The sequence below is a fragment of the Planococcus citri genome, chromosome 1 (assembly GCF_950023065.1).
Source record: "Planococcus citri chromosome 1, ihPlaCitr1.1, whole genome shotgun sequence".
Classification (NCBI taxonomy): Eukaryota; Metazoa; Arthropoda; class Insecta; order Hemiptera; family Pseudococcidae; genus Planococcus; species Planococcus citri.
This window is the reverse complement of record NC_088677.1, coordinates 6,557,025-6,574,154: the sequence shown is the minus strand read 5'-3', so window position 1 is coordinate 6,574,154 and position 17,130 is coordinate 6,557,025. Positions and strand designations below refer to the sequence as shown.

At 36.7% G+C, this 17,130-nt stretch overlaps 2 protein-coding genes across 4 annotated transcripts in view; one reads left to right on the top strand and one right to left on the bottom strand.

The window, feature by feature from the left end:
- krz (kurtz) overlaps window positions 1–17,130 on the top strand; it is a 308,096-nt gene that overhangs the window by 85,909 nt on the left and 205,057 nt on the right. The window lies entirely within an intron of this gene.
- LOC135846026 (uncharacterized) lies at window positions 13,817–16,006 on the bottom strand. Its single transcript, XM_065364979.1, has 7 exons — window positions 15,836–16,006; window positions 15,555–15,737; window positions 14,881–14,988; window positions 14,758–14,802; window positions 14,647–14,676; window positions 14,519–14,551; window positions 13,817–14,416 (listed from the first exon to the last, which is right to left on the bottom strand). The coding sequence occupies exons 1-7, from the start codon at window positions 15,918–15,920 to the stop codon at window positions 14,349–14,351; spliced, it is 552 nt and encodes a 183-aa protein (XP_065221051.1). The 5' UTR covers window positions 15,921–16,006; the 3' UTR covers window positions 13,817–14,348.

Here is a 17,130-nt window from a genome sequence, read left to right as displayed (position 1 = left end):
ATGCCATCTTCGTATAAATCGGTGAGTAACTTAGCCGTAGTAAGTGTACATCGGTAGGATGTTGATAAATGTTCTTTTTCATCAATTAATTGATCGGGTATTAATTGATACTGTGTTTTTCTTAAGGGTGAACGGTTGATATACTTGATTTGACGATCATCTCCAATCAATACAGCGTTCTGAGCTCGTGACTTCATCATAGCAAACAGCACTTGACCGAAATGGATCAACAATGCTTCATCTATGAAGATACATTTGTATTGATAATCATTCCCATGCATTAAATACGAGTCAATAGTTCGATAATTACGTAAAAGTTCGACATCATCTATTGATAGTCCCCATTTCTTAGCTAATCGGGTACGGAAATCAATAGCAGCTTCTTTAGTTGGAAATAGTACTAAGTCGGATCCATCGTGGCGGATTTTGCTCAATATGTACGTCGTTTTGCCACAACCTGCTACTCCTTGAACTAATTTAGTGTAAGGGAACTCAAAATTGTTGATATCAATGTTTTTACATTTGAGATAGAGATCATAATCGCTTAAAACTCTTGATTCCTTTGTTACAATTAATGTTTCAGAGGCTGGTACTCGCTTGTTATCCTCGAGATCTTTCGATTTAATGAAGCGCTTTCCATCGTGCTTGTATTTGTGATCGATTACGTTAGATGATGGTACATGCTTAAAGAACCCGTCGGAATTGTCATAGATACCAATTTCTAGATCATCTATATCAACTAATTTCTCAATGTTATTCTCATCAGTGTTAATTATTTGATTATGAATCCGTTTGGCGTTAAGATGAGCTGTTTTATATGTGTGGTACCAAATTGCCAATTGTTCACGTGTTGCATTGATAATGTAATCGGATTCGTACTCGGGTTCAGGTATAGGTGGCCGGAAATCAATAGTGAAAGCGTTTACTGGTAAATCAAACGTTGGATCGTAATTATCAGGTTTTGAATAATCGTATTCCTTAAGTCTATTGGCTTCAAATAACTCATTGTAGATAGTTCTGTCTTTTTCAGAGGTATTAGTGGATTTGGGACGAATAATCACCGGACTGGAATCAGAAGCTATATCTGTGAAAACTTCTTTCAATTTCTCGTTCAGTTGCTGTATTGGATAGAATATACCGGCATTGTTTTTGAAGAATTTCGTGATATCAGGCTTTACGTTACCATGCATATCTTCATCAACGATATAATTGCCATCAATGGAGGGATCTGGATTAACTGATGTGAAAATTAATGAAGTTTCGAAAATGACCCGTACATTACGTAACTTTGATAAAGCAGAAAATAATTTCTGAAACGCATGCCATCGTGTAGTTTGTACATGATGCAAATTGTTCTTTGGTGGTAATACTAACGGAAATAGAACAATAATGTCTTGGAATTTTTTATCGATGAGAGTGGCCATTAATTGATCTGAGAGTTTAGCAAATTGACTGAAATCCACGAATTTGCTGTTTAATTCGCGTTGACCAAATGAAATAATAGCGTGTTTTTTATTATATTTGTTGTTCTTAATTTGATGTAATAAATCGCGAAGTGCAATGTCATTACGTAAAATTGAAGAAGGTGTAACATCATATTCGGCTATTTCGGACAATTTTTGGGCTAAAGAATCCCCGAAAAACTCGTATTCCGAAAATGGGAATTCTTTTTTCTTACGTAACGTATTATTTATTCTTGATCGTTGTTCCCCGTCCCCTCCTCTGCGTCGGAGGAGTCGGAGTCTTCCCCGTTTTTTGAACTTTCATCATTGTGTTGTTGAAAATCGTCTCCGTCATTTTGTGATTGAGAGGATGACGGCTGGGAGATATCCGTGTGATTAACTTGTGTTCGAAACGGTTGAGCACCAGAATTTCCTGCCGCTGGCTGATTGGATGCCCCAGTGGTGTTCTGATTAGGTTTGGAGTTGGATTGCGAACCTTTGCCGAATTTATTGAATTTCTTGTTTTTCTTAACAGGCAGAATCGGGGTAGATTGATATAGTAACGAATTAGGTTGTCGTAACGATGTAGGTAACTGTCGAATAGTTAGATCTCGGATGCGTTTTTCGAATGCCACTCTATTGCATGTAATTTCAAGACCAAAATGATGTTGCATATTTGGAGGTACAACTGAATGTAAGGTAGAAATAAGGTCATCATCAGTCATGTTAGTATCTCCTAAGATAGTGTACCATTTTAAGAAATCTAAAGCCCAGCTCTTAGTTGAATCGGTAGCTAAATTGATTGTACGGAAGTGTGCTTTTGCACATTCGTGTTGCTGTTGATTCCACATGGTTAATATGAATGATGTACGATGATTATAATAAAAAGTAAACGATCGTTTGAGTGAATCTTTCCAGTTGATGGCTGCCTCACTGATTAAAAGTTCGTTGAAAAATTCAATATATTGAGAGTTGGAGGCACCTTTATTACACATTTGTTGTTCAAATTTGAGGACAAATGAAATTACTTCAAATAAATTAGTGTTAGTTAACCGATGTCTGTTGTCGAAAATATTCTTTGACTTCAATTTGTAATTATTTTTCTCCGCAATGTCTAATTCATAACTTAATTGCCGTTGTCTGGGATTAGCATCGGGTGTTTTCATTAGGTGATTCGTTCCAAGTTGGAATTCCACAATTTGCTCTTCTCCATTTGATTTTTTATAAATTAATCCCAAATTATTGATCATACTCTCCATAACTTCTTTGGTCTGAGCTAACCTTCCACTTTCCTTAAGAATTTCAATACCAGGTGGAGTTTGATCTTGAGTTAAATCAATCAGGTTGTTGGTGGTAGTAACGTTATTAGGAGTTGATACGTTCATAGCATTTGGTATGACATTCGAAGTAACGTTAGATGTTGTATTGTTTTGCGGAATCGTATTGTTATATACTGGCGGTGGTTGTGAATACATAATTGCTGGAATCGTGGGATTGGTAATTTGAGGTTGTGGAGTAGTTGGCGGTGGATTAGGTATACCATTTGATGTAAATAATGGGACTGGACTAATCTCATTGAAACGTCTAATCATGGGTTGTAGGACCTCATAAGTGTCAGCTGCAGCATCCAACAAATCTTCGCACATAGGTCTGATTTCTGCCATCTCGTCCGTAGCAGCAAGGCCCAATCTCATACCACTTAATGCTACATGGTTAATGTGTTGTGTTTGTTTATATGATTCGTGAAATAAATTCTTTATTGTACGGGTATCTTTGATCATGGCTTCGCGGAAGTATAGAAATCCTCTTTCGATTTGGGTAGATAATCTTTTATATACATCTTTAATATCCTCTCTAGTATCTGACAATTCCTTTTCAAGAGAACGTATTCGTAATTGCATATCCTCAGTGGATTTGATACGATCATCATTACACTCCAGTGACCATTTGATATGATCTTGTAGCTCAGTATTCTCGGTTGGAGTCGGAACTGTTATCTCAACGCCATCAAATCCCATTGAATGATCGAGCGCATCAAAATTATATACTCGACGTGCTGCCTGACCCTCTCTCCTAGGAGGATCTAATATAGCGGCTATTGATAGATTTTTATTGGAAACATCCTTGCCTATGTTTTCACATGCAGCTCTATTGTCAAAATCACACCACTGTAAGGTTTGCTCAAGTGTAAAAGCACTTTCCTCTCTTTCCTCATGAACGTAATTGGAAACATTAGGCGGTGTAGCAGTGTGTTGCTGCTGAGGAGGTTGGTATTGAGGAGGTTGGCTCTGAGGGCGTCTATTCATAGATTCATGCAGCTCATCGAGTAAACTATTATGAGCATGACTGGTACGAGATTGTTCTTCGTTATTACGTAAGTTTAAAACTTTAGAAACGTTTTTTCCTATTTTATACCCTCGAGCTGATACAAACCTCGCACAAGCTTTTGTAACTGGAAGATCTTTAGTTTGATTGACCGCTTTCAAATCTTCTCGATACTTTGTAAAGTTACGTGATTTAGGATGAAAACTATGGCCCTGACCATCCACTATACGTTGAGGGGTTGGTTGAGGTTGAGTGGCTTGGACGGTACTTGTATTCTGCCCCTGAGTACTCGAACTCGTTTGTATATTTTGAGTTGAGGTACCAGGTTGAGAAACAACTGGGTTCGGAATCACAGTAGTATTGCCAGTTTGGTTGCTATTTGAGTGAATCGAATTATTGGCTTGACTCGGAGTTTGGCTTGGAGGATTAGATTGAACAGTGCCTTGAGCTGGCTGGACCGACTGAGGATTACCTTGAGGAGGAGCCATGTATTGGATCGGTTGAGGTGGACCATAAACCATAGATTGATTCGGAAAGTAGAAACCAGGGGTTCCATATGGTATCGGAGGTTGACCATTCGGAGGCATAATCTGAGTGGAACTCGCAAAGTATTGAGGATGAGGCCACTGAGTCACGTTTGGATTGTATACCTGAGGTTGAACATAATATCCAGACTGATTTGGATTGGCTGGAACCATACCTTGGCTTTGACCATTGGATTGTCCGTTGACATTTCCCACGTTATTAGATTGGTTGGAATCCATTTCAATAAATTGAACCGTTTGACTGGAACTGGAATTGAACTGGAACGCAATTAATTACGCAAGAGACACAATGTATCTGTAACAAAACTAACGAAAAACGTAAGTTCGGAAGTATAACGAAAGCAAATGCTAAGTTACGCAAAGCGAAACGATATTGAGAACTCCTTCATACGAAAGAAATAAACATAATGATTCGGATATCGTATCGAATGCTCGTAGCTCCGTTGAAAGTGAGAGATAAATAATCTCGATGGTGGGGATTTTAGGCCAAAGTACAATGCCTGTAGAGTTGGTTTTTTCCCATAAAAACTTGAACACAATTTCTATTGTATGAAGTTCAGCAAAAATCACGTTCCTCCGTTATCATGGTAACATGTTTGAACGTAATTTCGTTGTAACAATGCTGAATGCTCGAATGTAATCGCTGACTCGTAGGTAGGTACCTACTTCGCGTTGTTGAACACATTGAAATAGTGTAATGTCAAAATCCCCATCTATTTATAGGTCGAAAATATTCGTGCAATATACTGCAAATACGTACTTGTATTTTACTGCCATATCACTGTTTGATAAATAGGTAATGAACTCGCATTCCTATTTTCTCGAAACATGAAATCTTCTCGAACTGATGAAATAATTGGTTCATTTTCCATTACGTAAAAATACATATGAAATAACTGTGAACCATAAATGGTATCATATTTCCATCCATTGACTGCTGGATCAAATCCTTACGTAAATGACTTCTTTATGGTGATTTATGGTCCAAGAATCTTATTAATAACATCTTATGAACTAAACACACACATGTGAAAAGTAGGTATGGGTGTTGAAGTTGACCTTGGTTGATGGTATTTGGTCCTTGGATCTTCGTGATTTCTATGGAAATTTTATGGCATTTATGGCACTCGAGCCCCACGTTGGGCGCCAAATGTAAAGACAGTGTTGATCTTTTACTTGCACCTAGGTGCTACATGTCTTACATGGTCTAACTTCACCCTTATGACCTAGTTAGACCTATACCTAGTGCTAAGCACAGATAGGCACTGGCGACTTACCGCCTCGTATACCTACTCTTCGGAGATAAAATATGAGATGAGAAATTATGCATATAGAATAATATGAATAAATGAATACTCGGTCGACCATAACGTTACATTAGCTTTATTGGTTATTAAGCACTGTATTGTACATAGTCTGATTATATTACGTAAATAGAATTACGATTTGAATAAAAGAAGCGAGTACAAGTAGTCGCAAATGTGTGTTAAAAACACCACCCAGGGACAAGGGCATTCATGCCGGATAGGGCAGGTCCAGTATGAATGACTCTAAAGTGAGAATTTAGAGATGCTGCAGTTCATCTCTTGAGTAACCACGATCCAATCCGATTGTCCATTACGTAAAAGATATTCCATATCCCAGTAATAATAAGGTGGAAAGTACGTGCTCCATACGTCGAACGTACTGATAGGGCTCCGCACCTCGACCTATCTATCGAATGGAAACTAAGCTCTCGCTTAGTGAGTCCGTGATTGACTGAAGTTGTGATCGGATAACGTGAAACACTTCACTGACGCGAACTAAACCGCTAGATAGCGTGGTTACGTAAGAGAACTGAGCGAAAGGTAGAAGGAGAACAATTTTCCCTCACCTAAGCGACGGAAAATGGCGCAATTCCTCCCTTTACACGCTAACTATAGTCACGCCTTCAAAACTGAACGTCAAAGTCGGACACCTCCGCCGATTTCTCACCAAATTGTCTCTGAGAGTCTGGTGGTTTGCGTTATTACTATGTTTTGCACTTGGTTTTCATAACTTATCAGTGGTACGCCATTTTTTACAGACAAAAGTAACTTTTTTGTAATTTTTCAGTGGTGCGGAATTTCTTAAGGAAAAAATAAATTTCTACAAAATAGTTGTTGAGAACGTTTAAATGACCTATTTTAACCCAACTTCGTTATAATGTTATATAATATTGCCTTTTACATGATAAAATTACGCGATTCAGCACATTTTTTCATCGAAAAAGTAGGTTCACAAGAAAGGGCCTAATTGTCCACTTTGTATTTTCAGTGCTTTCTTTGTATTTTATTGCAGAAAAGTAAAAGTAAAGAATGATTTTGAATCTTCAATGTATGAGGAATGAAAAAAAATAATAAGTTGCATGTTATTCTAATATTTTCTATATGATATTCATATTCAAATGTTTAAAATGCGTTTTTCTCAAATCGCCATCTTTTCAGTTAGGCCCTTTTCTGGTGGAACCATTCAATTAACATGAAAAATTCAATATAAATCTAAATTCCCCTCTCCTGCCAGTACTCCAGGAATCTAACTGCTTCATCATCAAGTGTCCCATTTAATTTTCCAGGATCGATTTTTCCTGATAGTTCACATTCAAATAAGTGTCTGTCAGTCTGAACATCACCGCATTCACACAGATCATCATCAGCCAACTGCATCTATGAAGGTTGTACTTTGACCATGTGACTCCGCTCCTCAATCTGTTAAGTGTTTTCCACAGTCCATATTTCAAGTATTCTCCACTTGGTAGGGCTTCCTGCGTAGTTCTTCCCTGGCCACCTGCATTCCATATGCGACATCTATCTGTGCTAGGAGTATCTTTTAGTTCTTCAACTGTTTTCATGAAACTGTGTCTAGATCTGAGGCAGGTTTCTGCCAGTTCTTCATATCCATACTTAGGATTCAGCGGATTCTTTAGCATGTTTGTCTTCTCTACCATGGATGCAACTTCACGTCTGGCTGCTGGTGGGGCAATTCCACTCAACTCATATAGGTTATTCAATGGTGTTGGGTGTAAGCACCCTGTCACCAATCTACATGCTTTGTTTAAGGGTATATCAACTTTGCTTGCATCTGCTGAACGACTCCAAACAGGGCAGGCATACTCTCCCACTGAATGGCATAGTGCCAGTGCAGATGCTCTCATAACTTGGGGCTTAGCTCCCCAACTGCTGCCTACTAGTTTGTGAATTATATTTGTTCTGGCTGCAACTTTCATTTTAGTTGCCTTACAGTGCCTTTTGTAGGTCAAGGACCTATCTAGGGTTACACCCAGGTATTTGGGGTTATCTGCATGCTTTGGGTCTGTTCCACCCCATTGAATATTCAATTGTCGCTTTGCTTCACGATTTCTGAGATGAAAAGAGCATGTCTCTGTCTTTGTTGGATTTGGTTTGAGGTGGTTATCTTTATAGTATGTGTCCAGTTCTTCTATAGCCTGGTTTAGTGTGTCCTCCACCTCCGTAAACGTATCATGTTGGGCAGTTGGTGCAAGATCATCTGCATAGTGCATACAGAAAGTGGTTAGTATCTGGTCCAACTGGTTGGTCATTGGTGTAAATGTTGAAGAGAATTGGTGACAAAACACTGCCCTGAGGCAATCCATTCTTTTGCCACCTCTAGGTGCTGTTTTTACCATTGAGTGTCAAATAGAATCTTCTGTCTTTCATCAACATAGTGACTATCTGTGTAAATTTAAAATCCTTTGTGAGTTGGTACACCTTATACTGGAGTAGTCGGTGGCATACTGTGTCAAATGCTGCTGTGAGGTCAACAAACACTACTCCAGTGACTTTCTTCTTTTCAAAGCCATCTTCAATGTGCTGTGTTGAGTGTAATATCTGGCCAGTGCATGATTTTCCTGGTCTTAAATCCAGTCTGCTGTCTGATCAGCCCCTCATCTATACAGCCAGCCATAAGCTTTAAAATGACTCTTTCAAAAATCTTGTATAGGTGACACAACAGGGAGAAAGGCCTGTAATTCTTTGGGTCATTTGCATCCTTGCCTGGTTTCTGTAATGCAATAACATGTGCCTGTTGCCATAGTCTTGGCATTTTTGAAGTTTCTATGCAGGTATTAAACACTTTTTGGATCTAATTTATTGCCTTTGGTCCGAAGTGTTTGATCTATTCAATATACATGTTATCCACACCAGCAGCCTTCCTGTTTTTAGACAGTTTGATTGCAGACTTCACATCATTGTTAGTAATTGGTGTGGCAAAGTTTTCCACATCCATGCATCTTTCTACTTTTGTTTGGCTGCTTTTGCTGTCAGTCTTGCCATTCAGGAGTAGTTGATGGGCTACTAGGTTAGCTGTAACCTGAGTGAAATTGCTCTGTTGAGTTTTGCCTCTTTCAGGTCTCTTCAACAGTTGCCAGGCTCTTCGGCTATCTTTGCAGAAATACAGATTTTCTACTAATTCCTGCCATTTTTTCAGTCTAGATTCTGCTATATCACTTGCTAATTGATTTCCTAGTTCAATGGTTTCCTCACTGTAGGGATTTTCATTGAATTTTTTAACATACTCCTTGTATTGTGTCATGAGGTGCAGCTCCATTTCAGAGATATACTCCTTTCTTGCTCCCCTTGGAATATGATAATGATTTCATTGAAGAGTTCATAATTTTCTGGTATTGGCAGTAGGTCATCTATCTTTTCTTCAATTGCCTGTTTAAAAGATTCCCAATGGGCCTTTTTGAAATTGAATCTTGGAGGTGGGTTTTCACATTCAATTGGGCTGATGACCGCCTTAATTTCGCATATAATTGGCCTGTGTTGGGTTCGGGGAATGGGATCTGCTACTCGTTTGTGACAATATAGACTTGAGATTCACTCTGAAACAAAAATGTTATCTGGGTTATATCCGCGTTTCCATCTTCCACTATTGAAGGATGCAGGCAGTTTTGCATAGAAGACCAAGCTCAGCTGCTGCTCTTCAGCCCATTTCTCCACTAGGTCACCATCTGTATCATTTTCAGCATATCCCCAGTTTACGCTATGGCTGTTGAAGTCTCCAACTATTATTCTCGTTTTTGTGGGTGGGACATTGCTGTTTTCTGTCCATGTAAATTCTATGTGTGGTGGTTTGTAAACTGATGAGATTGAGCAGTCTCCCATGTCAATTGTTAGAATCTCGATGACAGTGAAGTACTTATCATCTCCATGTTTAACTTAACTAGTGTGGCACTTCCATATTTCTCATGGGGTCTATCAATAATAAGTTTCATTCCTTCAATTTTTGGCTTCCGGCTTTCTCTGCACCTGTGTGTTTCTTGAATGGTGATCACATCTATGTTCAGGTTCTTGACCATTTCAGCTAGTATAACTTCCTTTGGCCCTGACAGGCTCTCTATGTTTATGGGCATGATCCTTAAGGGAGGTGTCCTCGTCGAAGGCCCTGAGAAGGGCCGTTTTAACCTGGGTGTAGGGTGCATGGTTGACAGGTAATGGGATGATTGGCCAGTAGTTGAACTACTGTTTCCAGGGGGCGCCAGCTTATCCAGAAAATTTATTCACAGTTCTTAAAAAAGCATTCGCGGAGGCTCATCCCTTCCCCCTCCCATTTTTCAATGAAAAAGATATACAGGTACTCGTGAGTTTTTGAACACTCTGTGTGGGGTCTGAAATGTCCAAATGTTTTTTTTTTAAATTCCTCATTTTAGTCATTTTGCTTAAAACATTCCAAATCATCTCACTAATTTAGACTCTCTAAAAAAAACCACCATTTCGGCCTCAGCCAAGACTTACGAAACACCCTGTACAACCCCTAGTCGAAATTCGTTCTCATTCGCGTTATTTACGACGATCGTTAAAGGAATTAAATGCTCGCCTCGTCGGCTCGCAAAATGATGGGAAAAAGGTGAGAAAAAAATTGGAAGAGAAAAGTAACGCAGAAAGGTGAGAATTAGCGAAAAAGAAGAAGGTAAATGGGAGATAGACGCTGCGTAGTATATAAAGTAGTAAAATTAATCTTGTTCGTTGAAGCGTATACTTAGTAATGGTTTCGGTATGGTACATTTCGCCACACAGAGTAAGGTGGATGGCGCGAATACGCACAAGACGTATCGCGAAATATATATAAGTATAAGTAAACCGCAGAAATAATAGGCTGTGAGGGCAACAGCACGACGAGCAACCGAATAAGGATGAAAGTTAATGAACGAAAAGCCGACTTAGGTATACTATACAAAGGTGTAAAAATGGCTCGCGTACGTGTTGAGGAAATATGAACGATAGGGGGAGAGTGCGAAAAAAAGTTAGTCGGAATATTTCGCCGAAATGAAGACGTATTAACACTTCCGCGTCGTCTCGTCGTCGGCGCGACGGTGTATTGCTCGTAAAATGAATAAAAAATGAAAAAAAAGGCCCACAGGGCGGCCGATGATCGATAAATATATTTGAAAATCCGTCACTCACTCGCACTTTACCTATAGAGTTGATAGGGCAACGACGACGATAAATACCATAAGGCAATGGAGTTCGAGGAGGAAGAATGATGCTATAGGAGACAGGGGTGGTTTTGCCATCAAACTGGGTAACTTTACCGGCCGTCGTTGTATCATTTTCACGTTGACGTTTACGAAAAGGTGTATAACTGTATAGTATACTTTTAAAAGGCCTTTTCCGTATCGTGCCAATGAGTTTAGATGGCTCAGATAAGCAATATAAAGGCTACCAGCGAGTGCGAGCTGAATGACGGATATGTCTTTTTGACGATTCGGTTCGATAAGTTTTAAAAGCTGGTGCGGAAACTTGGAGTGATTTTCATTGACGAAAGAGAACGAAATTGTTTTTCGGGTGATTTGATTAAAGTTCTTTACTTTTGAGCTTTTTTTACATGAACAAGTTTGTAGGATTTTTTCAGCGCCGAGAGAACTTGTTTTTATTTGTTTTGAAAAAATTAAGAAGAAGAATGTTTTCTTTGATGAAATTTTCATAAGAAGTGATGAAGAAGAAGGTTTTATGTTGTAGATGTCGTGGGAAAAAATGGGGAATTTTGTGCTCTTTGGAACGAAAACTCTCTTGTCTGTGTTTTATCGCTGAGTAGAGTGAACGAGGATACAGGTAGGGCGAGGTGAAAAGGGTCTACTTCGATCAAAAAAATATAAGTTTGTTTTTTTTTCACACGGATTCTCGAAAATCTGGGTTTTGGACGTTTTTTGAATCTCTTTTTTAAACACTTTTTAGATCCCCAACACAAACGTTCAAAACATCAGAAGTCTTCTCTCTTCAAGTAAAATCCAAAATCATTTTCAAAAGCTACTATCGTAGCAGATTATCGTAGATTTTAAATCTGCCAAAATCCATGTAAAAAAAAAACAAACCTCATAATTTTTTAAGCTGGTTTTTTTAGTTTTGCTCAATTTTTGTTTCTGGTCACTCCATTTGTTTGTCCACTGTAATCATGGTAAATTGCTAATAGTTGCGGTAAATGGCTGATAATTATGGTAAATTACTGGTAATTATGGTAATTATGGTAAATTACTGATAATTGCGGTAAATTGCTGGTAATTACAGTAAATTACTGGTAATTTTGGTAATTATGGTAAATTACTGGTGATTACGGTAAATTACAGGTAATTACAGTGTATCATGGTAAATTACTGGTAATTAACTAATTACAGTAAATTACTGGTGATTTTGGTAATTACGGTAAATGGTTAGTGATTACGGTAAATGACGGATAATTACAGTGGATTATGGTAAATTACTGAAGATTGCGGTAAAATACTGATAATTAACTAATTACAGTAAATTACTGGTGATTTTGGTAATTATGGTAAATTACTGGTGATTATGGTAAATTGTTAGTAATTCCGGTAAATTACAGTTAATTGAGATGTATCATGGTTAATTACTGATAATATTAGGTATGGTATATAACTGATGATTGAGGTAAATTACTGGTAATTAACTAATTACAGTGAATTACTGGTGAATTTAGTAATTATGGTAAATTACTGGTACTTGCAGTAAATTACTTGTAATTACCCGCCATTAATCACAGTCTTTAGAGTAAACCTTGTTCTGTCAATCATGTCAAACTATTTCTCTTTTTTACTGAAACTGTTGTACGTAGAAAACTGTCCCATTTCTTGCCAAGTTGTCAAATAATTCCAATTACTGTCGAAAAAATTGATGAGAAAGTTTTTATATTTTGTCTAAACATCTCAAAAGTCCTTTTCCCTCTGAAATTGCCAAACCTTTTTTTAACAGCGAGATTGTCAAAAAAGTGTTACCTTTGTCACTTGTCAGAGTTGCCAACCCAAAGTCGCGATTTTTTGGCTAAATTGTCAGTAAATTGTTAGAAACCACCTGTTCTTATGATAATTATAGGTAATTACTCGTAATTACGGTAAATAACAGGTAATCACTCGTAATTACGGTAAATAACAGGTAATTACTCGTAATTACGGTAAATAACAGGTAATTACTCTGTGATTACAAAAAAGTACAGGTAATTACCTGTAATTACTGTTAGTTATTGGAACCATGTTATGATAATAAATTATAGGTTATTACTTGTCATTATGGTAAATTACAGATTTTTACCCGTAATTACGTTGACTTGCCAACATTTTCTGCCATTATGGTAAATTACTGATGCTTGCCCCTCATTCCGGCAAATTACTAGTAATTAACCGTATTTACAGTAAATTTCTGATGAATATCTGTTGTTTAACTGTTGTATTGGGATGGGAAGGTACTGCTAATTACTTGTAATTGTGTTCAGTTTTTGGTATTTTATGTCATTTCGGTGGATTTTTGACAATTTTTCTGTAATTTTGTTCTTTTCTGTTCACTAAATTTTTGGTATTTACCCGTCATTACGGTAAATTACTGGTAAATACCCGTCATAGCGGTAAATTACCAATAGTTACCTGTAATTACGGTAAATTACCAGCAATTACCTGTAATTACGGTAAATTACCAGTAATTACCTGTAATCACGGTAAATTACCAGTAATTACGATAAATTACCTGCAATTGCAGTAAGTTACTGGTAATTAAAGTAAATTTATCAATGTTCAATTGCTATTAAATTATTGAAGCTTCACTTGGCCACACCGAGTCCATTTGGCACACCTCATCTTGAATGTTTCCAACATGAGGAGCTGCTAGAAAGGATCAGTGAGGGTAATATTCAGAAAATACGAGTCTGTATGTATGTTCAAACACATAACACCGCCCAAAATTTGAGAAATCACGTCATTTTCAAATGTCCATGGTATTTTAACATTGTTTGTGGCCCTTAATTTTAATTAGAGACCGGGAGGGAGGAGCTGGAATCGTAACAAAGGCCTTTGTGTCCCTCTCTCTCTCTCTCTTCTTTTGGGTTTACTATTGTTAATGGCTGAGTACTGAGTACTGAATAGCTAAAATTAGCACGAAAATATAGAGTAGACTTTCTCTGTAATTTTTTCAAATTATCGATATGGTAGAATTTAAAATGTTTGAGTATTTTCTTTTGAAGAAATTTTAAACAGTCTTATTTTTTATTGAAAATTACAATTTTTGTGAGCACCAAATAAGTACAATACGTGTGTGCATTCTTCTTTGTATAGAATGTTGTTTTTTTTTTTTGAGAAAATTGACGAAGCCCCTCTCCCTCCATTGTTATCGACCTCACAGTGCCGAATTTCGTCATTTCTAGGTTATCTGAATTTTTTTGCTAGATTTCAATTTCCTCATAATCTTTCAAAAGAATAGATGTGGTGATGGAAATTAAATTTGAAGTTCCTGAAGCCGATTTCAAAAGCTTATGAAGAAAATTGACTCTTCATTGAAGGTCTCCAGATCACCTGGAAATGATACGTGGTCAATTAACCCAAAATTGACCCTATTCAAAGTAGTAATTTTTCAATATGGATCGTTCGTCGATGACTGCGATGTTAGTTCGAGATTGTTGATTGTAAAAATAAAGGTGTCCCAGAGTCCTCCCATAGCCAGGAACGAATGAGCGAGAACGATAACGGGCGAGATGGAATTATTGTGCTGTATCTGTTCATTTACGGATACGTTATCTGATTCAATGGCTTATTCATGCTTTTTTCGCCGATCGCTTCGACGACGTCACCTAAAATGAAATATAACTGTTATTTTTTTCGTTCGTCGTCGCTGAAAAAATAATAAAAAATATAAAATGCCAGAGGAAAATGAAATGAATAGTTTTACGTACCTCCTGCGGCTTTGAATATAGCCGAGATAATACCTGCAACAGTTCAAGTTACGCAAATTACGGGTAATTTTTCGAATCGATGTTTTTTTTTGTTCTTTATTGTAGGTATTCGTTTCACTTTAACTTACTGCCGCCTTGTAAATCTATCCAATGGTGCCCTGAAAATAAAAAAAATTGAAATCAGAAATATTTCATCAAGTGCTAGAAAGGGAGAGAGATATCTCGCATTAATTACTCACACGAATCGATCATAATCATAGATGCGCATAAAAATCGGTATTCGGCTGCGAAAATATGAATTCGAATGATTATCTAAGAGTGTTTTGAATTTTATGGCGAGAAAATTGAACTCGAAGACTTACTGCGAATTAAGGTTTTTTCATCTTCTGTAAATATGCTGGCGTTTTTCGAAGACAATTCCTGATATCTGGAGAGTAAATATTCGCCGCATTTGTACACTAAACTTGAATCTGAACGAATGAGAAAATTAACGAGAATTTAATTCAGGAGAAAGAATAAGGCTACGTGTGATTTTTTTGCCAATGTAGGTTGAATTTTAAAATTGTACAGGGTAATTTGAGTTCGGAACAATTCATTGATGGGTAATCAGATTGATCATTCGTGTTTAGAAAAAAATATGGTTTTTTGAATTTTAAAGTGTTCTTCGTATCATGTAGTACTCGTAGTTCATGAAAATTGATCAAATGAATCGTGTTGGGGATTAATTTGGAAAAATATTATCATCGTGAATTTTTTTTCGAATAATTAGTTTTGAAAAGTAGTTCTGACGTCAGTACCAGTACGTAGTACTTCATGCTTGGCGTTTTTTTCAATGATTCACTTCACAGATTCGCTAAAAATCGATGACAACGACTAACGTAGGTATTGATTGTTGGGAAAATACTGTAGAACATTTTTTATTTGTAGATCGTTCCCAAGAATAATATTTTTTCAAATTTTTGATTTCTGGTAATTTTAAAAATACCACCTCCGATATTTGTGTTCTATTGTGAAATAATACTATCTGTAAACATACCATTTTTGTAAGCATTCACACGAATCCAAACACTTTCATTGCCCTTTTCCACTACTTGAGCGACACTATCGTAGAAATCAGCTATGCTATCCTTCTCGGATTTGAATTTATCCAACGTGTATTCCCAATGAAGAGTATGACTGACGTCTTTCCATTGAATTATACAGTGTATAATTTGCAAAGCTGTTGAACGTTGAAAAATGATCGATCGTACGTATGTATAATGAGCCATATCTTATAAATAGAAACTGTATACTAAAAAGATAGGGATGAAAATTTACCTGTTGCTGATATTATAAAAAGGAAAAATATTTTCTTCATTGGTATGTCGTTATAATACGTTGATTTAAAATTGACTGTGCACATGGATGATGTGATCAATCGAGTCACTCTGTACTCGTGACGTGAATGACGTGATGATGAATTTCAGCGGAAAATGATTTCATATTTTTTTTGCTGCAATCTTATCGAAACGTATGCGAGATATGTGTATTGAAATTTATCTTCAGTCTTACTAATTATTATCTTATCGGAGAATTTTTCAGATATGCAAATAAGTAGGTACTAATTTTCAGTGGCATCAGCTGTTTTTTTTTTTTTTTTTAAATACCTACGTGGGTACAAATTTAAAGAGAAAAATCGTCAAAATTCGAATAAATTTTTTTGTTTTAAATGTCAGAAAATCGCAAATAAATGTTAAGGATGGCGAATCTCTTAAAATCTTGAATGTTTCTCTCGGGCCCTCAAAAAAATCTTTTGATTTATTTTTAGATACCTTTTTCAACTTTGGGAGATCCGAGTATAAGTGAGTAATATTGCGGTCAGGGTGGAGAGGTGAGCGAGGGTGGTTATTTTGAAAGATTGTGATTAGAAATTGAAAAGTTTCAAAAAAATCTTTTAATTTTATATTTTTATTTTTCGATTTTTCATCTGTTTTTTTTGGGGGGGGGGGGGTGGGGCAACTTTTTTTGGAAGGTCTGAGAAAAGTTTTGTTCTTGAGAAAGAGACTAGGTACCTATTTTAAGCAGAATTTGACACAACAATGGGATTTAAAAAAAAGAATTGGCCTGCTGGCTTTGATTTATTCCATTTTTCTTTTTTTTTCAATTTGAGGGAGGATGAGGGGGAGGGGGTGCTTCATACAAAGAGATCTGAATAGCTTAAGGGACCTGGAGGAAGATTTTCTAGATTATTAAGTACATAATTGTTTAAAGGGATTCTGATGCAGAAATGGAAATTTTTTTATTATTTTTTTTAAAATTGGTTTTTTGATTTTTTTTTCTTTTGAGGGCTTTATAGTTCCAAGCTGGAGGTCTTAAATTCTTGGGAAGTTTTTTTTCCCCACATAAAAATTGCCAACTTTGAGGCTAGGAATGAAAAAAAATTGCAAAAAAATTGGTGCAGAGAAAAGGGTCGAATCGATTTTTGACATTTTTTTTTACACTTTGATCACAATAATGGGTTTTCCAATTCCATTGCGAACATTTTATAGAACTTTGTAAATATATTGTGAAAATACATACATGATTTTTGGATTTTTTAATTTTTAGTTCCAAAATATTAGTGATGGGATATT

Excerpts from the sequence above, each read along its gene's own strand:
- LOC135846026 (XM_065364979.1), bottom strand. The coding sequence starts at position 15,920 with ATGTGCACAGTCAATTTTAAATCAACGTATTATAACGACATACCAATG. Across the intron at positions 15,738-15,835 it reads TTTTATAATATCAGCAACAG|CTTTGCAAATTATACACTGT; the intron begins GTAAATTTTCAT and ends AACGTTCAACAG. Across the intron at positions 14,677-14,757 it reads TATGATTATGATCGATTCGT|GGCACCATTGGATAGATTTA; the intron begins GTGAGTAATTAA and ends TTTTATTTTCAG.